The sequence below is a fragment of the Barbus barbus genome (genome assembly GCF_936440315.1).
Source record: "Barbus barbus genome assembly, chromosome: 11".
Classification (NCBI taxonomy): Eukaryota; Metazoa; Chordata; class Actinopteri; order Cypriniformes; family Cyprinidae; genus Barbus; species Barbus barbus.
The window spans coordinates 16,515,312-16,541,279 of record NC_136739.1 but is presented as its reverse complement, the minus strand read 5'-3'; the positions used below and the strand labels follow the sequence as shown (position 1 = coordinate 16,541,279).

At 37.4% G+C, this 25,968-nt stretch overlaps 1 protein-coding gene across 2 annotated transcripts; it reads right to left on the bottom strand.

The window, feature by feature from the left end:
• Positions 1-39: 39 nt before the first annotated feature.
• LOC306876965 (enhancer of polycomb homolog 2-like) lies at positions 40-23,714 on the bottom strand. Of its 2 annotated transcripts, XM_079428451.1 has the most exons (15): positions 23,332-23,714; positions 21,794-21,943; positions 21,406-21,565; positions 21,144-21,289; positions 19,990-20,196; positions 19,524-19,672; positions 19,174-19,303; positions 18,882-19,091; positions 18,693-18,776; positions 13,256-13,395; positions 12,790-13,091; positions 2,148-2,269; positions 1,904-2,042; positions 1,367-1,655; positions 40-949 (listed from the first exon to the last, which is right to left on the bottom strand). In XM_079428451.1, the coding sequence occupies exons 2-15, from the start codon at positions 21,890-21,892 to the stop codon at positions 877-879; spliced, it is 2,250 nt and encodes a 749-aa protein (XP_079284577.1). In that variant the 5' UTR covers positions 21,893-21,943; positions 23,332-23,714; the 3' UTR covers positions 40-876. The 2 variants fall into 2 exon arrangements, with proteins under 2 accessions (XP_079284577.1, XP_079284576.1); XM_079428450.1 differs by lacking the exon at positions 21,794-21,943.
• Between the last annotated feature and the right edge of the window lie 2,254 nt (positions 23,715-25,968).

Below are 25,968 nucleotides of genomic sequence, written 5' to 3'. Positions count from 1 at the left end.
GGCAGCAGTAGTAGTAGATTCACTCATTTCATTAAAAAGGCCATTTGAAAAGGGGAAATTTATTTGAAGACACTGGACTGAGGATGTATAAATTTCAGCATTCATAAACAAGATGGCTGACAGTATTTCTGACCTGTAGAGTTCACTTTCAATACAACACGAGTCAGAACCCTGAACAGCTCCTTCAACGCTGGTTAACCAGCAACGGCTAAAGACAAATGACACGAAGGCTTCCTTCAGAAGAGCAGAATGTTGAAGATCTTCTGCTCGATTTCTCAAGGATCACATTCTGATAAAGCCAATTGGTCTCCAGAATTAACATACTATTCTTGGTAAGACAAGGAGAGGAAGGCAAGAAAATAAACCAATTAAAAATGGTTGACATTTGGAGAGGGAAGATCACCCCTTTAGAAAGTACATATCTGTGAAACCAAATTCAGCTTTCTCCCTCCTATAAAGAAACAAGCACAAAGCATGGTATACTAGCTATGTCTGCATTTTGTGGTCACAAAATTGGATTTATTTGTACAAGATACAAAAATGTAAACATTGCAAAATAAATAGTTAAAACAAGTGACGCAGGACCTATATTCATGCTCATGATCCCAACATGAACTGATGCACTTGTCTTGCTTGCATTTTCAAGTGCAAAAGCATGATGACAAAAACAAAAAAACAATCTAGGATTCAAGTAACAGAAATGACAGGCTAATGATACAAATATACTATTTTACAAGGTAGTGAATTCCCAATTTTACAAAATGTACACTTATAATATTGACAAATTTCTTAATATTTTGATATGCTGTTATTGGGTATAAGTCCGTGTAGAAGCGCACAGCTCTCAGCACTGAAGTCTTTGTGTTTTTGGAGGGGCTATGTGACCTCCATGGCGACTGTGGTCTCTGATAATCCGTTGAGAGCCAGTCTCTCTGGTTCGTGATTCTCCCTGCAATAGCAATAGAACATATATATTATTTTACATTTTCATTCTATATCTGAAAATGAAAGATACACCAAACTAGATTTTTTTAAACAATACATTTATTCAGCAAGAATCCATTAAATGTCATTACTGTCACTTTTGAGGATTTTTATTATGTTACTTGTCAAATAAATTCTGTCCTTTGAACTTTCTATTCCTAAAAAAAAATAATGGGTTCCACAAAACTATTAAGCAGCAAAACCATTTTTAACATAAAAAGAGCATAAAAAACATATCGAAAGCATAAAATAGCAAACTTTTGAACAATAGTGTATATTTTTTATTCTAAAAAAAATAGTACATATTGAAATTAATTTTTCGCCATCCAAAAAATAAAATAACTAAAGTGAATAAGAATAAGCGCTGTGTCTGGGTTCAGACCTGGCAATGTCGATGGCACTAGTGGGGGTGACTTTGGGTACCCGGTCCAGACTGCTAGCAACACTGGCCAACTTTAAGGCTGAGGGTGAAGGGGTGCACAGGCGTGCACTGTGGTGCGTGTGGGCAGGAGACACAGCGCTCACGGTGCTCAGGTGCCCATGGCCGTGAGGCAGAGACTGAGGGACGGGCAGCTGTGGGCTAGATGCATTCGTCATCCGTACTAAAGAGCCTAACTCGCCACCTCCTCCACTCTGCACAGAACGGTTCAATTTGGCTTGTCTAAAGTTTCCTGCAGGAGACAGAAGAATCATTTAAATAATCTATTGAAGTTATCAAATATGCTTAACTTTCTTTAAATTAACCACCAAACAAAAAGTTTGATGCAAGTCTCCAAATAAATGTAGGTCTCATTAATCGTTTTGTTATTGTTCCCCACTAAGTTCTATAAAGCATTTTTAGTTTTAAAATATTTGGACTAAAACATAGCAATAGAACTACTGAGAATTTTAGATTTCAATGACATGAAGTTGCTCTTGCCTGAATTGGGAAGGACGCCATTGACACTCGCAATCTGGGGCCTGTTTTCATTGTTGGGAGTGTTGACCACAGCAGAGGCAGCAAAGTGTGCACTAGCCGAGTCCAGAGTCTTAGACATGCAGTCAGATGACGCCGTGTTCTGTAGAAGAAATATATATATTTTTTTTGATGAATTCATAATTACAGAACAGAATGGCAGTGAGGTTTAGCACCATAATGCCAGTCATTTAGTGTATATACTCACAGGCAGGTGTGTGTGCAGTTCTGGTGCTGTCGAGTTCTGCTGGAGTTCTTGCTGCTGTAACTGTTTGTGCATCTGAACCAGCTGCTGCTGATGGGAGTGAAACTGTTCTTCTGTGAATCCACCTGCACGTGCAAGAATATGGAGCATAAATTGATGCTCTACAGATTTAAAGAGCTTTAAACCAGCTATTTCATTTTGTTTCCCGCTAGGTGGCAGTAAAGTAACTCATGTACTAAGGAAACCATGAACACTAACATTCAAGTTTTTTTTTTTTTTTTTTTTTAACTTACCACTTCTTTAGCAAAGATGCATTAAATTGATCAAAAGTGACAGTAAAGACATTTATACTGATACAAATGTTTTTCATTTTCTGTTCTTCAATGATTCATGAGGAAAAATGTATAGGTTTCGACAACAATACGACAAGGTTTTTTCAACATTAATAATGATATAGAGGTTTCTGGCACACCAGGTCAGTATATTAGAATTATTTCTGAGGAGTCATGTGACACTGAAGACTGGAGCAATAAGTGCTGAAAATATAGCTTTGCCATGACAGGAATAATCGTATTTTAAAATATACAAAATTAGATTTAAAAATATATTTAAATAGAAATTATATATTTCAAATTGTAATATTTCAGAATATCATTCGTTTTACTGTATTTCTGATCAAATAAATGCAGCCTTGGTGAGCTTAAGAGGCTTTAAATAAATGAATAAGATAATGATCGGCATTGCACTCAGCCATTTAATGTAAATACGTGCAATTTTGTTTGGTAAATGACAACGTGTTCCAGGAATTATGACGTAGCTCAAATAGATTCAAGGTAAACTATTTGCATAAATACACTGATAGGACAAAACACAATTGAACGCATGAAAATAATGTAGCTGCATTATTGCCAGAAAAATCTAAAAACTTACTATGCATACAGATTTCGTCCACTACTGAGAGGTGAGAGTTGAGTTTTATGCATAGTAGGGCTGCTTGATTAAGACAAAAATCATAATCAATGCTGTAATCACGATTATTTAACACGATTATTAGTAGGTCATAAGACCAAAACTTTATATGAAAGATTTAAAGATAGCAATATATATATCAAATATATTTTTTTCTGTAAATAAGGCCGCTATGACATCTACATTTTAGAGAGACCAGCGATTCACAATTCTCAATACCACAGCAGAGTACTAAGGCATAGTCTAATTTACTTTAATCCGATTTACTGTTACACATGTATTTTCATTCTCATCCGTTTACGTACATTTATAACTGACGAGGGTTTACATGAATAATAACTAAGCACCACATTTTTGCATGTATTTGACCTTTTAGGTGCTAAAAGATGACTTTACAGTACGTGTACAGTGTTTTGTTCCGTCTCGGAGCACACGCACACTAATTTGAGTGGTACGGGTAGGTTTTCGTGGGAAATTCAAGCATGGCACTGCATCATTACATCACGTCTGTAAACATAAAGAAGTTGTCCCGGCTAATAGACTATATCGCATGCGAGGATCCTGCAGGTTGAGGATCGTTTATAGCCTTTCCTCACAGCAGCGAGAATAATTAAATGTATCATTTTGATGATGGAATGTAATCCAGAAAGGATTTTGTGTTTATGAAACACATGTGAATGAAATTAAATTATATTCGTTTTAAATGTGCTTCTGATTACAGGTAGCCTGGGATTACACAAGATTTGTATTTTAAAGAAAACCAGTTCGAAGTAGGGCTGAGTGATTAACTGCATTTGCGATAATATTGCGATATGAAAAAACGTGATTTTTCAACCGCAGAGGCTGCGATTACACTCTGTCACGTGACACGCGAGAGTAAAGAGCAGGGCTCGCAAAATTTCTAAATCCCTGGTAGCCCTTCGGGCAGGTACTCTTCAGATTTTGGTAGCCCGAAAATTATTTAACTAGCCCAAATAAGATAAAGACCATAAATGTCAATCAAAAACATTTTAAATACACAAATATCAACGAATATCAAGGAAAGAGTTTTATTTTACGATTTACAAGGTATCTGCAGAATTCTTAAAAAGCTATTTAAGGCAATTTGAAAAATAATTTCTTATACCGTTTAACGTATTTAAAACTGTCTAAGGCCTTAAAAACTCTTCAGTTTAGTTGTATCAAATTTAAGGACCCGTGGGAGCAATGTTCATTCTATTTTTTTTTCTTGCTGAGCAAAACCTCTCTCTTTTGGGCAATACACTGCAGTTCAAAAGTTTGGATCAATAAAGTTTCTTATGCTCATCAAGGCTGTATCTATTTGATAAAAAATACTGAATATTATTTCACAAAATAATATTGTGCAATATTATTGCAATTTCAAATAAATGTTTTCTATTTTAATATACTTTAAAATGTAATTAATTCCTGTAAAGCAAAGCAGTATTTTCATTGTCACATGATCCTTTAGAAATCATTCTAATATGCTGATTTTTAATCAATGTTGGAAACAGTTGTACTGCTTTTTTATATATATATATATATATATATATATATATATATATATATATATATATATATATATATATATATATATATATATATATATATATATATAGTATTTTTTGGGACCCGTGATATTTAAAAAAAAAAAAAAGTTAAAAAGAACAGTGTTTAGTCAAAATAGAGATTTTGTGTTACAATATAAACTATTAAAAATGTTGGGGTCAGAAATTTTTTCTTTCTTTTTTTAAAGATACTTTAAAAAAGTTTAAAGAAAGTTAAATAAACTTTATTCAGCAAGGATGTGTTAAATGGATAAAATTGATAGCAAATACGTCTATTGTTAGAAAATATTTCTATTTTGAATAAATACTGTTCTTTTAAACTTTTTATTAATCAAAGAAAAAAGCAACAGGTTCCAAATAAATATTAAGCAGCACAACAGTTTCAACACTGATAATAAATCAGCATATTAGAGTGATTTCTGAAGGATCATGGGACACTGAAGACTGGAGTAATGATGCTGAAAATTCATCTTTGATCACAGGAATAAATGCTATTTTAAAGTATAAGTATTAAAATAGGAAACCAATATTAGAAATTGCAATAATATTTCACTATATCACTGTTTTGTTCTGTATTTTTTTAAATGAATACAGCCTTGATGAGCAAGAGACTCAAAGTCAAAGACTCAAAAACAAGGTCAATTATTAATCAGGTTTATAATATAGCCCTAACATAATATATTATCAAAACAAACTATTTAAACTGATAGAATAGAATAGAATAGAAACTGAAGCAAAACTTAAGCTGAGATCTGTAAGTTAAACATAAAAAAACTGAACATATGAATTCTTCTATAGCTGTCTAAACATCGATATGAAGTACAGTTTGTACAATACTCTTGTGTGTGACTGAACATGTTTCAGAGTTTTCTTACCGTTCTTTGCCCATCCTCTGCTATTTCCAGCACTTAATCAAGCCGCTCTTCTTTAATACATGAGGACGTTTTATTTCACATGTCATTGCGTTTGCGTTGTCTCTCGTGTTGAGCGCACCGCAACTATTGAAGTATTCAGTTTCTACAGCGACTCATTTGGTGCATATCGTTCGCTTTCTATGAAACCGGCTCTAACTAGGTCGTGACATCAGCTCTATAGCGGTTTGCCCAAGCATTGCTATTCCTTCCCTTTTACTGGCGGCATTCAATCAAATGGCTTCCCAACTCATTTTTGTGTGCGCGAGGCACATTATTTCTTCATTATTTCGCGCACTCAGTTTAGAGGGAACACTGCGTGGGAGCCCTGTATTTAAGGTAGCCCGTCGGACAGGGCAGTGATACATTTTGGTAGCCCGACTGGAAAACACAATAGCCCCGGGACGTCGGGCTAGCGATTTTGCGAGCCCTGAAGATCGATCGGTGTATGACATCAAAGAACGGTGAGAGAAAGCATAAGGAGACGTCCGCTCTCTTATAGCTCTCGCAGTATTTGATGACACAGCGATCGGTCTAGCTGCAGTCGAACACATCTAAGCAGTCTTCAGAAGAAGCATCAAGTTGGCACGCTATGTTGCCAAGTCCGCAGTTTGCGGACTTGGCAACATATTTTTCCTCCTCTTTTTTATATATCATGCAGAATTGACGCGCTAACTTACATGTAAATGATATCCTTTGTTGTATTTTCCTGTCAAAATAACGGAGTTCCTTTGGAATTCTTCAGCTTTTAACAACTGCCGGGTTTTCCGGTAGTGGGCGGGACTAATGTGCAAACGGCAATCTCATTGGCTGGCGCTCACCTATTATCCTCCCTGTTTTGATTTCAACGAATCAGTTCGAGCCAATGCAGACAACCTGATTAATATTCATGAACCCAGCAGCTCAATAATGTATAGATAATAGATATAATAATAATATATCAATAATAATGTAGTTTTTTCCTCCTCTTTTTTTATAGAAACACTAAATGACAAACAATATCTTAAGCTCCACCACGAGACCTAAGTTCAGTCAATTAGGGGCCGCTCACATATCGCGTCTTTTGCGCGGTCAAGTTCGTTATTTCAAATGGAGACGCGCGGTATGCGCGCTCATAATGGAAGCGACGCGGTCGCGGTGCGACGCGCTCGTTTTTTCCAGGCGCGTCCGCGCCGCATCGAGATAAAAACATCTCAACTTTTCAGAATGCCGCAAGCGCACCGCGGGTCATGTGACAAGAACCAACCAATCAGCTTCCTCACCTTTTCCGTTACTTTGAAACCTCAGTAGCGTTTTGGAAGTATGGGGTGCACCCAAACACTGCGGCGTTCTTTACTTTTCTTAGTAAATAAATCTTGTAACAGAGTTACAGCAAGTGTTTTTCGGTGTTGGAAATCCATTGCTGAAATTTCCTTGTTGTAACGGAGAGCGCAGCTGATGGTTGCTTAGCAACGACAGACGCCTCCGGAGCGCAACCGCCGAGCACTTTGGAAAAACTAAAAACTTGTGGAAAACGCTAGGCGCGCCGCTTTCTCTTTTTTTCCAAAGCGCGGAGGCGTCTGTCGTTGCTAAGCAACCATCAGCTGCGCTCTCCGTTACAACAAGGAAATTTCAGCAAGAATTGGCTTTACTGGAGTGATGAATCCTATGCAATAGGTTTATTTGCCCTTGTTTCATGTTTTTGCACAGTTTTGCTGCACTTTGCACTAAACCTACCTTAAAAAAAAAAAATGTTATTCATGTTGTTCAAGCAAACTGTTCTTTTTCGTGATTATTGGGATCAATACCCGACGCGTTGACCTGGGCCAGTGGTTTTGATAGTTGGGCCAGTGAACTTCAAAAGACACTGGCCGCAAATTTCCCTTATTGTCTACCCCTGTAATATAACTAATTACTTTTTTAAAGTAACGTGCCCAACACTGCATACTATACAATTATTTATTACTTTTCTTTGTTGAATAATACAGAATATAAAAAGCCTTAAAAAAATAATTGCATATTAAAATCGCAATTGCAATATTGGTTAAAAAAAAAAAAAAAAAAAAAAAATCGCAATTAGATTATTTTCCAAATTCGTTCAGCCCTAGTTCGAAGGCAGCACAGCTTGCTTTTTGGGTTAAAATAATTTCTTAATATGAAATTCGAATGGTATGACGATTAGATTAGACTGTACAGAAATTAAAATCTACACGCTAATACACACTATACTCATTGTCACGCAAAGCTGATGTTGTTAACATTAATACTTTGAGAATATAGTATAACAATAATAATAATAATTTGCACGGTTTGATGTGATATAACCAATCGTTAGATTGCCAACAAATGGTTAGATTTAATCACCATTGGTAGCGCAATTTATGGTAATGCTTTTTTCCTCAGTTGGGCAGAACAAACTTGGCAGACTTGTTACTTGTTCAGATGACAATATACTGTGAAAATTCTTATTTGGGTCATATATTGCAAGACGTAGGCTAGAATCTGTGATTCCTAAGTACAATATCCACACCGGTGCGGTGACTGACAGCTACACATACTCCTCAAAACATTAGATTCATCCACGCTGGAGCCGTGCCGGAGCACAACTCATGCAAGCAAGATAATTCCGCAAGTAACTGAAATTCCAGGTTTTCAAACAGAGATGGTGACAAAGAGGCAAAACTTACGGACTGCAGCTTTAATGAAATGATCCTCTAAATAATAAACTAAAACTGCCAGTAGGTGGTGGTAATTGTCTTAATGATCAAGTCATCAAGTAATTTTTATTCATTCATTTGATTCGTTCAAATGGCTGATTCATTCAGGAGTGAAGTAAATGGTTCTTTATGAATGGACCATTGAATCATTAGACTTGTTAGACTTGAAGCGGATCATCACCATCAGAACGATCGGTGTGTGACATCAAAATACCGCAAAAGCTATATAGAGCAGATGACTCCTTATGCTTTTGAATCACTCTCGCTGTACTTTGATGTCATACACAGATCGATCTGATGATTATGATGATCTGCTTCAAATACAACGCGCCTATGGCCAATGGTTCAACGAGCCAAATGATTCACCCAATTCGTTCAAAACGGGCATTAATAAATGAAATGCTGTTGTGTGTTGCTCGGAGACGAACAGTTCTGCTTTTTCTTTATATTTTCATTGGAAAAATTGAGCAAAACAGACAACATTGTGTCTAAAATAACACAATATTAACTTCTTACTTACTGAACTGATGTATAAGATCAGTACCACATTTGCACTCGTGTGATATTGCACTTACCCTATTGCTCGTGTGATATTACTTAGCTATATGATGTAAATATTAGGGATGCACGATATTATCGGACTGATATCGGAATCGGCCAATAATGAATTTAAATGCAAATATCGGCATCAGCCTGATATGAAAAATGATGCCAATATGTCTTGCCGATAAGAAAAATGTGTTAACTCGCATGTGATCAGGGTTTGTTAGCGATTAGATTATGTCACAGGGCTCCAAACTGCGACTAAAATGGTCGCATTTGCAAAAATATTAATTTGCGAGTGAAGTTTTTGCTGAGGTCGCCACTGGCGACTATATATAATTTGCATGAAAGGACTTTTTTCCCGATTGTTTTGCGCTCACATCTTTTGTTATGTTCACGTATTAAACTTACATAAGACGATGCGCATCAAAGTTTTACTGGAAAAGAGTGTCAAACAGTCCTCGTCTCTGCCGCACACAGTCTGCTGAACGCAGTGAGAGAGACCTGAAAGGGCCTGTTTACACCTGGTCACTTCATGCATTTTCTCTGATCGGATATCTATATGATTTGTTAAAACGTTTCCCCATTTACACTTGGCCACATAAATGTGTCTTCGCAAAACGGATATAAATCCGTTCTTCAATTCCCGCTTCATATGCAAATATAACGGAGTTCACGTCAATGAAAGCAACGGATAATTTTATTAATTATCAGCTAATTTCAATATCAAGAGAGCGCGCGGCATCAGCACTGGAAAGATAGGCTAGTCTCGCTACTTTTAATGAAGAAGATTGTGTGTTGAGCGTCTGCGGCTTACTTTCAGGTTCATTCAGTTTGCGCGTCGCTTGCTAAAGAAATACTCCGCTACTCATCCGCGGTGATGCTTGTTGCATTGCGCTGTCATATCTGACTATAACATGCCATATAGCCTATAAAACGCTCTCACACGTCTATTATTTTAATATTATGGGAGGAGTAAAATTACCATATGTGGTTTCAACAACCAGATGCATTTACACGTGTCCGGTCGATCTTCTTATCGAGATCTTAGTCTATATGCTGTGTTCTGTTAATGCATGGACTTCCTGTTATTTGAAGCGCACTTGCCATCCAGTAATCGCAAAAAGCTTTGTGCTGTCTTACTTTTTAATAAACAAAGTATCAGCTTTAAAATGCTACGAAATTCAAATGATGCGGTTTGGGTGCTCTTTAATGCGGACCACAAGCGCACACTTTGGGTAATATAAACACCAGTACCCCGCGTCCACACGGTCCGTGTATGCGTCCGGATCGCGCGAGCGGAGAGTATCGCACTTAATGCTCAGGCGCGATCTCTTTAGCACCTCAGTTAAAGCAGCAAGTGAACCCATTATATATTTCGATTTACTACTATAGTATGAAATGAACATGATCAAAAGGTAGGCAATAAGAAAGCCTATAGTACAACTTACTGTTGTACTCATTCAGTGTTTCAAACTGAGGAAATGTATAAAGCTTGTAAACATTGCATTGTAATACATTTACCTCAGAATAACCACTCAGTGTCCATAAACTCATCAGTTGTAAATGTTTTACAAACTTTATGGTTTCCAGTCGTGTGTGCGTAAATATATATATATATATATATATATATATATATATATATATATATATATATATATATATATATATATATATATATATATATATATATTCACAAACAACCTGTAACCTGGAAGGTTTGTAAAACATTTACAACTGATGAGTAGTTTACACTTTAGATTAGGGGATGCAGAAAGCTTTGTAAATGATTTATAATGTTTATTGAGATAATAGTACAATGTTGACATTTCAATGATTTATAAGTGATTAATAATATATTAACTAGTAACTATTAACCATTAAGGATTTGTTTAATTATTTCATGATGCTATTTATAAAGATAACTTATGACAGATTTATAAATCGTTAGCATATTACTTAATCATTTGTGAATGTATAGTTATGTTTTGTAAATGATTAGTTCATCATTAGCTAATTACTTGTAAATGACTTTTAAATGAATTAACAAAACATACACAAATTGTTAGCATATCACTTATTAATCGCTTATGAATGTTTTGTAAATGATTAGTTAATCATTAACTAATCACTTATAAATGACTTATAACTGGACATTATTATAAAGTGTTACCGTGACAACATTTATAGGATGCACTGCACTCAGTTGCCAAGTGATGCTTATGGTCCATGATATTGGTATAGATTCTGTGTAACGAACAATTCTTTGTGACTGTATATTTCAAGTTGTAAAAGACATTTAATTCACACTTTAAGTGAACCTTAGTCCCTCGGTTGACCTGATCATCTACAAGATGGATTAAAATGCTGATAAAGCCTAGAAAAGATAAGACAAACACATGACAAAATGATTGAAATGTTAAAATAGGGGGGAAAAATAAAATGATAATAATAAAATAAACTACTTTTATTCTGTGGCACCTAAAAAAATAATTTGGCGCCTAAGTTTTTCTTTTATAGGAGCCAATGGCTCCTTACTCGATTTTTTTGTCTGGAGCCCTGTGTCATCAGTGTGGCTCATTCTTGAAGCAAAATTTTGTCTGAATGATGATTAGTTTCACTGATTTAGATAGCTGCACTTAATCTGATAAACAGTAGCATGTGCAACAGCAGCAGTGACAGCCTCCACCGGGTCCTCACGCCCGTTCGGTAAGGAGTTTTAATCTTTAGGGGGCGCTGTTGGTCTACAATTAAATTGAAAGTAAAATAGCCTTTACAAATAACACTTGGACTGCGTTTCTGATTAAATAAAGCAGTAATTGATGTCATAAAATAATGAGTATGTTTCGATTTAATGGTCAGAAGCTATAGTTTAAATGGGGAAAAAAAAAAAATCAAACATGACACTTGTAAATTAAATATTTTTTATATATACTGATTTATTTATTAAGGTGTAATATTTTATTTTTTAAACAAATCATGAGCTATAAAAAAAGCAGAATTTAGAACATCTACAAATGTTTCATCTTAAAATAAAATGGTAGGGTTAACACTGCATCTTTCGGGGGGGAAAATGCAGCGATTGATATAGTTTATTTATAGTTATTTTCAAAGCTTCAATGTACTGTCAAAAAACCTTAACCTTAAGTTCTTGTTAAAAACGAACCAAAATTGAAAATATTTTGCTTACAATTTTAGGAGAGACTTGGTGTTGTTTCCAGACAAAAGGAAATATATCGGTATCGGCCAAAATTAGATGAAAAATATTGGCATATTGGCAAAATCCAATATCGTGCATCCCTAGTAAATATGAGACAAAAACTCAAAGATGCATTTTTGCCCCATATCTTGAATTTTAGGGGCATTCTAACTACGTTCTCTAGGCTCCATCACGCAGTGAGTTGTTGCCCTGCATCATATTTGTCATCAATCAACTATGAAATGTCAGATGATCCACATAGGTCTGGGGCGGGGTAAGTGCATTAAATGCGTTAATTTTAACGCGTCATTTTTCACCGTAATTAATTAAATCTAATTAACACGTTAAATTACCAGCCTTAGAATAAATCTAATCAACTTCAATAAATCAAGCATGTCCCATTTAGCAAAAGTCATGCCACATGATTTTACTGATATGCACGTGAAATTGGGCTTTTATGGATCGAAAGCGCACCGCTGAAAAAGGGGGCGGAATGGGGTGCAATAATTGTTTTATATTGATTATTGTATTTTCATAATCGTTGTAGGCCAAAATCTAAATAGTTTTTCGATTAATTGCACAGCCCTAATGCATAGTGCACTATCATGTATCAGGGCAGTGCAGAAATAACCAAAATCAACTGGCAAGCCACATTACAAAAAACTGACAGGCTAGATTTGTTGAAAAACCCTGGCATGAACTCAAAGTTATAATTTAGTTGATTGACCTTCTGAATCCTGTTCAGCTCAGATATCTCACCTGACACACTGTTAGAGAGCGGCGTCGCTCCACCTTTTTCCACCTGCGGAGTCCCTTTCTTGTCCTCACCCCTTGTGTTCTCCTGTAGCGGCCGAGGGCGGAAAAACTTCCACCTGCAGGCCTGGATGTCACTCAGGAGCTGAGTCAGTGAGCACTGAGGGCTTGATCTGGAGTTTTGAGAGTTTGTGTTTGTGTGGACGGGGAGGTCAGGCACAATAGAGTCAGCGGATGGATAAAACATGTCAGGGTCCAGATGCCTGAGGGCACGGTCCAGATCTGACGAGGTGCGATCCAAAACAACCCTGTTGGAATACAACAGTACTTTTAGATTTATACTTTAATCTGAACTAAATAAATTCACACCACACATTGTCTCGACAGTGACCCATACTTCATTACAGAAAACTGAATTTTTACAAAAGATGAAAAGGGCAAATGAGAAACTGTAAATAGAAGAGCGACATACCTGCCACCTCTGCCCACCCTCCCGAGAGCCACTGCGATGCAGCGTCTGGGCACAGAGAGAGCGGTGAGACAGTTCCGCTGCCACAGCTGGTCCGGACCCGTCTGCTGCCGGTGAGGAGAGCAGCTCTGATCCACCAGCGGCTGCGGACACACACCACACATTTAACAATGACCAAAACACCACAGAGCCAAATAATATGCTTCTCTGTCATTATAAAAGCGGGTATACCATAGTCGATGACATCTAGAAACAACTACATATAATAGTTTGGTTTAGTTTCATAATATTCACATGCACTAAAACTAAGCACAGTTATTGTCCATGTGCTTTATTTACATGCCAAGACAAAAAACATCCCTTCCTGTCTCATGACCCACGTGTTTGAGAGTGTTTATTACTGCGATTCAATTCTTTGTGGTTTCAAGAATACATTAAAAACAATGATCAGATGCCATTAACAGTCACACTAGTTTTTAAAAGTCCTCAAACAGCATTTTCTCAAGCTTAATGTTTTAGTACAGTGGTCTTCACTATTCTTTTCATGAGAGCCGCACCTATAGGACAAAATCAATAGGAGAGCCACTTTTACCACAAAGTATCAAAATTTACATCCAGTAATAAATAGCATGTCTATTTATCAATCTGTTATTCCTGAACATACAATATGCAAAGCAATACAAAGAGGGTTATTTTTATTTAAAGTTATTTTCTTCTACATTAGCCCATCATGTATAACCATCCAAAAGCACATTCGGCATTAAGAGCTGGAAAGATTGGCAAAACTGGCAACTCTGCAGTGAGTCAGTCAGTGTCATGGACGTAAGGGCAGAAGTTTAAACATCTATAGTATATACTTCCATCTATAATTCCGCTGTTTTGGGTGTTTTTTTAAAAATAAATTATTTGTAAAGCAGCAGACACTGACACCGTGTCTACATCGGAAGTGACAGTTGTCGTGTCACGCCATGCTGGAACATCAAAAGTCTGTCTACACTGGACGCACAACCGTTTGTGTCAGTTCGTCATAAATAGAACAATCAGCATCCGTTTACTGACGGGGGTCGTGTCACATTGCGCCACATACAGTGTAGACAACATCACTCATAATGTGTTCTTTTGTCTTTTGTTGCGTCGCATCGTGATGCTCGCATCCGGTGTAGACAGAGTTTTTTTTTTTGTATTATGCTATAGCTATGCTTGTTTTTAATGTTTTTATGGAATATCTGTATTGATCATATAATCGTATTATTTACTGCCAAGAGCGACACAATGAGTAACACTATATTAGTAGAACAACATGCACTTACACTCACCGGCCACTTTATTAGGTACACCTGTTCAATTGCTTGGTAACACAAATTGCTAATCAGCCAATCACATGACAGCAACTCAATGCATTTAGGCATCTAGATGTGGTGAAGACGTCTTGCTGAAGTTCAAACCGAGCATCAGAATGGGGAAGAAAGGGGATTTAAGTGACTTTGAGCATGGAATGGTTGTTTGTGCCAGACGGGCTGGTCTGAGTATTTCAAAAACTGCTGATCTACTGGGATTTTCACGCACAACCATCTCTAGGGTTTACAGAGAATGGTCCAAAAAAGAGAAAATATCCAGTGATCGGCAGCTGTGTGGAAGAAAATGTTGATGTCAGAGGTCAGAGGAGAATGGGCAGACTGGTTAGAGATGATAGAAAGTAGGGGTTGACCGATTATCGGCACCGATATTAAGCATTTTTATGATAATCGGTATCGGTCATTTTCAAAACCTATGTGCCGATAAAATTATTTAATTTTGAAACGCGCTATTTGGCTCTGATGCAGCCTGTCGGAACTCACCACTCTGTGGCCTAGAGCAGTCTCCGCCCACCGCGCATCTGATTTGTTGAGAGTCAGGAGTCCGACCAATCAACGTGGAAGACTAAAGGCACTCTCACACCGAAAGCGCTTGATAACTGGTGCTGCTTCATCACGCTTCAGTTATCTCTCAAAGGCAGCAGCAGACGTTGCTCAAGTTGCAATAAATTACAATCCACTACACTGAAGTTGTAAAAACCTCAATTTTATCTATTTATGGTTTCCGAGATGGGGGAAACGCAGGGGGAATCGCGGAATCCAGTCATATAAATGGAATTTACTGTATAACGCGGAGTCACGGAATTAGTCAAAGTTTGGATGAATTAATCAAAAGTAGGTCAGTACACTTAAATCGACTCACAATATGGACTAACTGTAAACATTAAGCTGCAAAAAGACTATTTAAATATGAATTCTGCATGTTCGGCGTGTCTCTGTATATGTGAATGGCACAGACGCGCGGTTTTGACACACACACACACACACTGAAGTGCGCGACGCTCGCGGTGTTTTCCGCATATGCCATGTCACTAAATGAGGACATAAATACATGAACATCATCCCCAGAACTGCTCTGAGAGTTACTTCATGAGCATTTGACTGTTTCGTTTGAGTAAAATGATCGTCATATCATAAATAGGCTATAGAAACTTAGGCCGTTTCTCAATACCAAGTTCGCAGAGTCTGGACTTCCGTCCTTTCGAGTTTGGACTTGCCAAGTTCGACTCAGAAGAACGAACTCTCGAGGACGGGAGGACGAACTGACTTCTGGGTTATGGCCCGTATCAAGTCCGCACAAGTCACCTCTCGATGCATCCTCGGTAAAAGGGGCGTATCAAGAACACATCCGGGGATTTGAACTGTACTTGGCTAGATGTGAACTTTGAATTGGAACAGTACTTGGGCAGCGACTGATGACGTTTCACAAGTCCACAAGAACACAAGTACAGACAAGTACGCATATTGAGAAACGGCCATAAGAGGTCCTCATGGCAACCCGTCAAAATAAAAGTTCGGTTTATTTACTAATACTACTACAATTATTACAACTTTTGTTTAAAAGAACAATCACACACACAATACGCTATTTCTTCCATGTTTTAATTTTAATAGTAAACCCATTTGTTTGCCAAATTTGAGTTTAACTCTCATTTGATTAAAAGATAAATTAAATTAATGTTTTATGCCTTCATTTGCACTGCACTGTAAATGAAAACTAATGGAAATTACTGTCACATAGGCCAAGATTAAGATACTGTCACATAGGCCAAGATTAAGTTACTGTCACATAGGCCAAGATTAGGATGACGGAAATTGGGACATTTAAATAGGCTATTGAACCAAGTGAGCCTATAACAGGCTATTAGTGTTATAGTTTCATTAAAATAGTTGCGGTCTTCTTCGCAACTTCTACAATGGAGCTATGAAGACAATTAAATTATTTACACTTATTATATACATTGCGCTTTTTAAATTAATCAATTGATGTGCATTAGATGATGAATTGAATAGTCCCCTCTTGTAGGTTATGATTTAGTCAACCGAAAATAATTAATGAAGAATTATGAGAGGTTATGCTATTACACATACATTTCTAACATGTAAATTATTGAAGCCAAATACTTACATTTCCCCAAGCTGTTTAGCTTTAGTATTTAGTACTCATAGACTTAATCATGAAGCATACAGTGGCCCCACTTTTAACTCTCTCTTTATATATTACCCTTATTGTAGATGGATGCATGGGGGAAGACAAGAGTAAGAAGTGCAACCAACACTAGGGAAGGCCATTTTTGTCAGAGCCCTTGTTATTCTTAATTCTTAACATTCATTTTAATTTTTACACCAGACATATATATTGGTTCAATATATTGGTTATCGGTCTACTTGGTCTGTAATAATCGGTATCGGCATCGGCCCTGAAAAACACATATCAGTAACTCAAAGAATTATGCAGAATACCATCTCTGAACACACAACACGTCAAACCCTGAAGCAGATGGGCAGCAGAAGACCACACCGGGTGCCGCTCCTGTCGGCTAAGAACAGGAAACGGAGGCTACAATTCGCACAGGCTCACCAAAATTGGACAATAGAAGATTGGAAAAACGTTGCCTGGTCTGATGAGTCTGGATTTCTGCTGCAACATTCAGATGGTAGGGTCAGAATTTGGCGTAAAGAACATAAAAGCATGGATCCATCCTTCCTTGTCTCATCGGTTCAGGCTGGTGGTGGTGGTGTAATGGTGTGGGGGATATATTCTTGGCAAACTTTGGGCCCCTTAGTACCAATTGAGCATCGTTTAAACGCCATAGCCTACCTGAGTATTGTTGCTGACCACGTCCATCCCTTTATGACTACAGTGTACCCATCTTCTGATGGCTACTTCCAGCAGGATAATGCACCATGTCACAAAGCTCAAATCATCTCAGACTGGTTTCTTGAACATGACAATGAGTTCACTTTACTCAAATGGCCTCCACAGTCACCAGATCTCAATCCAATAGAGCACCTTTGGGATGTGGTGGAACGGGAGATTCACATCATGGATGTGCAGCCGACAAATCTGCAGCAACTGCGTGATGCTATCATGTCAATATGGACCAAAATCTCTGATGAATGTTTCCAACACCTTGTTGACTCTATGCCACGAAGAATTAAGACAGTTCTGAGGACAAAAGGGGGTCCAACCCGATACTAGTAAGGTGTACCTAATAAAGTGGCCAGTGAGTGTATATAAATAATAGAAATAAAATACAAAAAAAAGAAAAACTATTTGTGCTTATTTCAAACATTTTAATTACAGTTAAATGTTTAAAATAATTTATTTGCTTGTTTTTATTATCATCACCTCTGGCTAAATGTTTTATATAAGAAATTATCTACTTGACAATGGCAGACTGAAATTTGAAAATGATTTGGAGGGCCTCAGCAAATGTGTGTATATTATACATATTTGAAAAAAAAGGGATCTTGCAATTCTGTATTTATGAGGTTGCCTAATTTTAAAAATGAGATTTATAGATCTAAACTATAGACTATTTTTTTAAATCCTTATGCAATAAATCACAAACAACTGGGAGAAAGTGAAAAATACTTAGCTCCCAGAGTAGTAGTATATTTTTATTTAATGCCATGTCAGCATCTTTGGCTATTTTCATGGCAAAAACTATTTAAAAAAATACAAGTACAATAAAAAACTACAAAAATACAAAAAAAATTACACAAGATTTTTACATTAGTATAATTTTGACATTACATTAGTATAATTTTTGAAGTTTTAGAATTCTGATCATATGTTAAAACTCTTTAAGTGAGTTCACTTAGCTCCTAGAAGTTTTGGAATAATAAAATTAAATAAATGTTTTTTTTTTTATTACAGAAACTATAGCAAAAGTGGTCATGGTTTAAAATACGTTTTGAAAACAAAACTAGGACTATGGGGCATTCAAATATTTTTGCAGATTGAGAACCACTGCTTTACGCCATTTCAATGCACCTTAAAAATCAAGACAATTTTTCAGCTATATCACCCAGCTCTGGCATAGTCTACAGCCAGCATTGATGTAAAACGGGAAACTCACAGCATGGTAACTGCAGCCAGCTTTCCGTCTGAAGGCAAAGATTCCATCAGGATCATTCTCTTCATCCGGCTCTGAAACTGGAGACTTCAGAGAAAAAGGAGAAACAAAAGACATAATGTCTTTTAAGTAAAACCACTAAATAAAACATCTACATGAGCATGTGTAGCCAAACACTGACTGTGCACTGACCAATGGGTAATCCTCCTCTCCAGAGCTGTGGAAGTCATATTGTTTAATGTCTGCCTTGTTGATGGTTTGCTGTCGCTCTAGCCGACCAGGCTGGCGAAATGCATCAAGTCTGGGCCTCTTGTTGTACTTGTTATAGGAACGCACAAAGTCAAAGTGAGTCTCAGGCTTGACTGTGAAAGGGTGGAGGTGTTTGGGACCAGATTTGTATAACTAAAGGAAAGACATAGAAGAAATATTTTTATAATGACCATTGAGCATTTAAGCTATTTCTTGCACACAGATCTTTCTTTACCTTAATTTTGCTCTCTGTCTTGTTCCGACTGCTCATGGGTAGGGATATGGGCGAAGGGTAAATGGTTTTCTCTGCCAGAGGTACAGTGACCTCATTCAGAATCTCTCCTGAAAAGTCTCCAATTTGATATCTAAACACAAAACATGGAAAACAAAGTGTAAAAACCACTTTGCACTTTTCAGATGATTTAAACCTTAGCGAGACTGGTGATAAGAGAGATGAGACACCTTACACACAAACCATTCTAGCAGTTAGTGACGCAAAACACAGTTTTATTTATATAGTGTATGTAACAACAGAAATCATCTTAAAGCAGCTTTATAAAGAAAGCAACGTTCACACACACACACCTTTTCTCAAACACTTCCAGCGTCAGATGCAGCAGCTCTCGTTTGCTCTTTTCTCTTTTCTTGATCATCTCCAGGATGCTCATGGTTCGGCTGAACTCTCTCCTCAGCTTCAGCATCTTCTCATAAGACACCTCGTCATTCTTACGATTCTACAGAGAGAAAAAGACACACAGACAGATGGTATGAATTAAGAAATATGCTGTACAAAACAAATACATTGGGCATTTAAAAATTTGTATTAGTCACCCACTTAATATTAGCTAGAAAAAGGTAGACCTGAATGCAGATGTCTTCAAAAAGCTGATGCATAAATAATATTAGTAAAAATAAGATGCAACATAAGGAGGTCAGTTTGACACAAACATATAAAAAATATTTCCATTTGAAAAGCAAGAACTACTTGTCTGAATGCCCTCTAGCAATACTGTTTGAGGAATGCATGACAAAGCACAGAACACATGTATACCTTCCTAGTCTGCATCTTCTCTGTGCGACGCCTGAAGGCCACGTAAGCATCATTGTTGGTGGAGCCATCCCTCTTCTCCTGCTTAATCTGAGGGATGAGCGATGGGCCTCGGCAGTTCTTCCTCTTCCTCACCCAGTAGTCATACACGGACTTCAACAGGTAGTCATCTTCATTTAGCAGCAGCTTGGCCTCCTGAAGAGTGACCAACTACACAACAATTATTGAGAGAGAGAGATATAGAATGTGTGTGAATAAAAGCTAAAAATTAGGTGAATTTTTAGATCTGCATCATTTTTGGATAAGTGTGCATTAGAACCCAAAAATGGGTCTTGGAGAGTAGGGAAAAAATTATGCTAAAGGCAAATAGTAACTATAATAAAGCTGAGCATAGGTAGAATAACAAAATAAAAAATCTTTTTTTTTTTTTTTTTACAAAAATAAGCATACTTTTACAAGACTTTATACCTTATTTTTTTATTTTACAAAACCATGTGTCACATATATGATATTTAGGACCAAGATAATTTGCCACTTGGTAAAAGCTAACTAAATCAGACAGGTGCTGTGAACAAAACAAAAATATGACTAGGACAGGTTAACTTATAGTTGCAGTGAGAATAATGGTCTGTGTCGACTACAGTGTGTTTTCTGTGTTGAATTACTGCCCAAGTAATTAATTATTTTATTCATTAGTGAAAAAAATGTTGTAAAAAAAAAATGTATCACAGTTTCCAATAAAACCTTACAGATGATTGAGAATGATTACTGAAAGATCATGTGACACTGAAGCCTGCATTAATGGCTACTCAAAATTCAGCTTTGCTACCACAGGAATACATTTCTTTTGAAAATATATTCAAATAGAAAACGGTTACTTGAAATTGTAAAAATATTTAAAAATTTGTGTTTTTTTGCTGCATTTAACTATTGTAAATAAATACAGCCTTAATGTAAATAACACATACTTTTACAAAGGTTAAACCATCTTACAGACCCCCAAACCTTTGTATGGTAGTTTACGGTAATATTAATTTATTTCACCGTTGGCTTAATGAGATTGTTACTCTTATACAATTCTAGTACCGTACTGGCTCGACCCTTAATGTCCTATGTCCTGCAGCAAAACCGCATAAGAAGCACTGACTTGTTATTACCTGGTTGGTGCTTGCTTTCTCTAACCGATCCATCATGGTCTCGAACTGCACAGGTTTGAGCTCCATTTTGCGGTTGAGTCTGTTCAGTAAAGTCTCGTCCTCTGAGTCCATATCATAGTCAGGCAGCTCGTTATCCAGCCCCAGAGCTGGTGTAAAAGATTGAGATTCAAATTCAAATCAAACTTTATTTGTTTATTTAAAGAATAAGAAATTAAGAGTATCCAGTAGGACTATCTTGAGTTTGAAGCTGAGGGTCACTCACGCTGGATGTGGATGAGCTGTTTGGGGATGCGGAACTCTCCTTTGTAAAGGCGGTCATAATACGTGATGTTACTCTCAGCCTCTGGCACAGGGATGACCATACTCTCCTTCTTCTCCCTGAACACCTGCTGGGCAGAGATGGCCCTCTGGAGATGGTGCTCCTGAAACACACCGTGAGAGAGAGAGAGAGAAGATGAGTAAACGCAATTCTTCATTCACTGAGTGGGACAACTCAAATTTGCGAAAAGGTTACACCATATATGCCACAACAGTAAAGATTTTATCAGCTCATACATCACACAAATTATTTCCATTAGCAAGTGAGGCCGGTTCGTTAAGCTGAAACTGATGTAGCTGGACTCAGCAATAAGAAAAAGTTCAAAACTCACAGAGACGGAAATAAGAATTGGGCAAGTACGACTTCTAATGCAGCTGAGAACAGCAACGTGATGAAACCCACAGCAATGGCTCACACAGCTCGCAAGCATACAAACGAACTCCAAGTCGTTCCAATGACTTCTGGATTCATAAGAGACTCACTGTGGTAGACGGTTCAATAATAGAAAGGTGAGCAGTTCATTATCAGGTGGGTGAGGAGAGCAAATGCAATCTGTGGCACATAAATCAAGTTTTTAACATGTAACTTGGTCTGTACTGTACTGTATGTCTGTTCAACACAACCTCTTGATCTTCCTTGATCAACATGGCAGTTCATACTTGTGTTTTAATAAAACTCACTTCACTAACAAATAAAATGAATCAAACTGAAGAAATCTCGATCTGCTGCACATCTTTCAAAACAGCCGAAGATGTCCTGACAGTTGTGTCAAGTGGTGTAACCAAGTAATTAATATACATTTTTGACTGAATGAATAGCATCATGATGTTTTCTTTCCCAAATGGAGGGTTACTTGATTTGACCCGATCAATTTATTTTTTTATAAAAAGTTTAAATGTTTTTTAAATTTGTGTAATGTTTTAAAAGACATAAAATGTGTAACGTTTTAAAAAACAAAAGAGAGATAAGGCGGTTGTTTCTCTTTGATGGTTTTCTTGACAAGTTGACAATGTGAAAACAACATTAAGGCTTTTTGCCTGTTGGTTAATAAGACTTGGACATTTTTCAAATATTATAACTGTCAAAACAAAAATTATTTTTTTTTTCTTTTAAAGAAAATTTAAAAGTTGTATTAATAATATAATAGTAATACAGTAAAATTATTAATAATAAAATATATCTCATATGTAACTCCATAAGAGATGGTATACACTCACACATACATTTATGTACAATATTAATAACAACAACAACAACAACAACAATACATTTTAAACCAACACTAACCAAAAATATTTTAAATAGTTCAATTAAATAACATTTCACATTTTTATTTGACTTTTCATTACAAGATATGCCGTGGTAATATCGTGGTAACGTTACTTTGAAATATACAATGATACTGAATGATTTCCATATTCATATGCCACTGTAATAATAATATGATGTGAAGTGTGGGAGGTAGTCATGCTATACTGACGACTAGGGCCCGGTGCGGCAGAAACTAAACATCAAAAGAATCAGATTCAGGCTTCAGAAGCACGCCGTTCAGCTCGTGTATTCCTGTCGTAACATACGTAAATCTCGAACGCATTTACGCAAAAAGGCTGACGTCAACGCGCATTCACCACTAGCAAATGTCTCACGTAAATAACCTTGCTCACGCCACTAGTGTAAAAGATTTCCCACGACTACGAAACTGTCGTAAATTGTATACGTAACCTAGAGCATTAGAACGCTGCTTGCGGATCCCTTCGAGCAGCGACCGAACTTACGTACTAAAACGTGCGTAAGAGATAAGTGAATACCAACACCCTGCTATGCACCTGAACCTCATGAAAAATTATGATTTTAAAACCATTTACATACCGACTCCTCTTCCTTTTCCATCCCGGTTGGCATCTGCGGAACCGCTCGGTTGATGGAGACGCAGTCGGTGAGGTCCGGGAGGTCTTTATTGCGGTAGATCGGCAGCGGTTTGGCGGCGTCTAGCGCTCGCGCGCGGAACGAGAGTTTACTCATTGTTTTCAGCGATCACAAACACACTAAACACGGATCATTCGGTACAAATACACACACGAGCCGACGGTTCTCTCCGCGGCCGCGCTCACTGACGTCCCTCCGATCGAAATCTGACGGTTAAAGGCATCTCTGAGCGAGTTCTGGTGTTTTTTCACGGGCCTTTTTTTCTCGGCTGGTGTGAAAACATGGCGGACATGATCCCGACAGTCCGCGCGACACTGCCAAAGAGCGTGGGCGGGAGCGCGCGGGTGCCTCTGCGCGCACACGGTGTTACGACACACGGGCACGAGGAATCCATGCGTGCGTCGCAGAGCTGTCACATTATACATTTGTAGACAGTCTGTTACACATCCCCAGTGATGTGTAAAATGTGTTCACATATGCCACTCAGTCAAAGATGGTCTACAATTCAAACTGAGCCAAATATTCAAGATTTTTGGCCGCAGAATGTTTTGATTGAAAATCCCAAAGGCCTATTGAACGACAGTTTATGTGCATTTGGGGAAGGAATGCTCTTAATATGAGCCTGCTAATCCAGTTTTATGAGAAAATGTTACTGTTTAATGAGGAGGCAAAGAGATTCACGTGGAAACAGGCCTACAAGTTTTAGAAAAACATAAACATAAGGGTCCATCCCCAACCCTACCATTAAACCTAACCTTCAGTGGGGCTACATACTAAAACATATACCCCCGGTTTCACAGACAAGGCTTAAGCCTAGTCCTAGACTAAAATGTAAATCTTAGCTGTTTCAAATGAAATAAACTTGCAAAAAAAAAAAAAAAAAATCACTTTTTATTGTCACATCACCACAGCACGTGTGCCTTCGTGAGTGAAATTCTTGAGAGCGTGCTCCAGACACTGCAGAAACAATTTACATATAGACAATTTACATATAAACAATTTACATATAGACATTACCATACATACGTACAGACTTATACAGATGACAATGTGTAATATACACATACATATACTCAGTACACACAGTGTACTATTTGACAGACATACAGTTATCGATACACATTATACACAGTATGTAGTACACATTCTACGTTATATACACACAGTAATATGCGAAGATGCAGCAGATTATATATAAACCGGATGTGCAAATGTCATGGATGTGCATTGGATGGTATCCAGTGCTGGCAAAAAGATTGTTGTATTTGTGCAGTAGTGTACTGGTAGTCCAGTTTGAACTGTATTGGAATTAAAGTGCAGTGCGTGGTATATTGTAAAGTGGGAGTGTGCTGTAGGGTGTATTAGTTTTTACTGTTCATTAGCCTGATAGCCTGAGGAAAAAAGCTATCCCTCAGTCGGCTAGTGCGGGATCGGATGCTGCGGAGACGTCTTCCTGAGGGCAGCAGAGAGAGCAGTCTGTGGGACGGGTGGCTGGAGTCATTGATGATCCTCCGGGCTTTCTTTATACACCGCCTGGTGTAGATGTCCTGGAGGGAGGGAAGCTCACCTCCAACAATGTGACGGGCAGTTCGCACGACCCTTTGCAGAGCTTTGCGGTTGCCAGCAGTGCTGTTTCCAAACCAGGCGGTGATGCAGCCTGTCAGGATGCTCTCCACAGTGCAGGTGTAGAATGATCTGAGGATGCTGGGGCTCATTCCAAACTTCCTCAGCCGTCTCAGGAAGAAGAGGCGTTGGTGTATCTTCTTCAGCACTGCATCTGTGTGAGCGGACCATGTGAGATCCTCAGTGATGTGAACACCGAGGAATTTGCACTGACTGATCTTAAAATATATCAGTGACTTTCTTTTGTCTCAAGATGCGCCCCAGTAATGTTTTTTTCTAAGCATGTTTATAAAAATTACTTAAATGTCCTAATTGAACTATGGCCTAATCCTGGCTTAGTCTAAGCCCTGTCTGTGAAACCGGGCCATAGGAATTGTACCAATTTTGTACAAATTAGTCACCAATTTGCCAAAATGTAAAATATATTTTTGAATTGCAATGAGATTATATCTTCACACCGTTATTCAGGTTTGGCACCATATTGAATTTAACATGAAAGTTTGAAAACACAAATTTTCACAACTTACAACTTTGAAAATTGTTTATAGATTTCTTATCTAGAAAGACATTTTGCTGGCTGAACAACTGGTGTGTTGTTAAACAACAGTACAATCTATTCAACGCATTGTACTCCTTAATTCCTGTCAAAAATTAAATATGGCGTACTCTGACTAAGGTCTATAGTCGCTTTGTTACCAATAAAGAAAGTGAAGAATTGGGCCTGCTTGTTTTACAACTTATACAAACTCATTCCAATTCCATTAAATACAAGTAAAATCCATAATTATATTTATGGTGGGAAATTTACAAAATATCTTTACAGAACATGATCTTTAATTAATATCTTAATGATTTTTGGCATAAAAGATAAAATGATCATTTTGACCCATTCAATGTATTGTTGGTTATTACAAATATACCCGGGCTACTTATGACTGGTTTTGTGCTCCAGGGTCA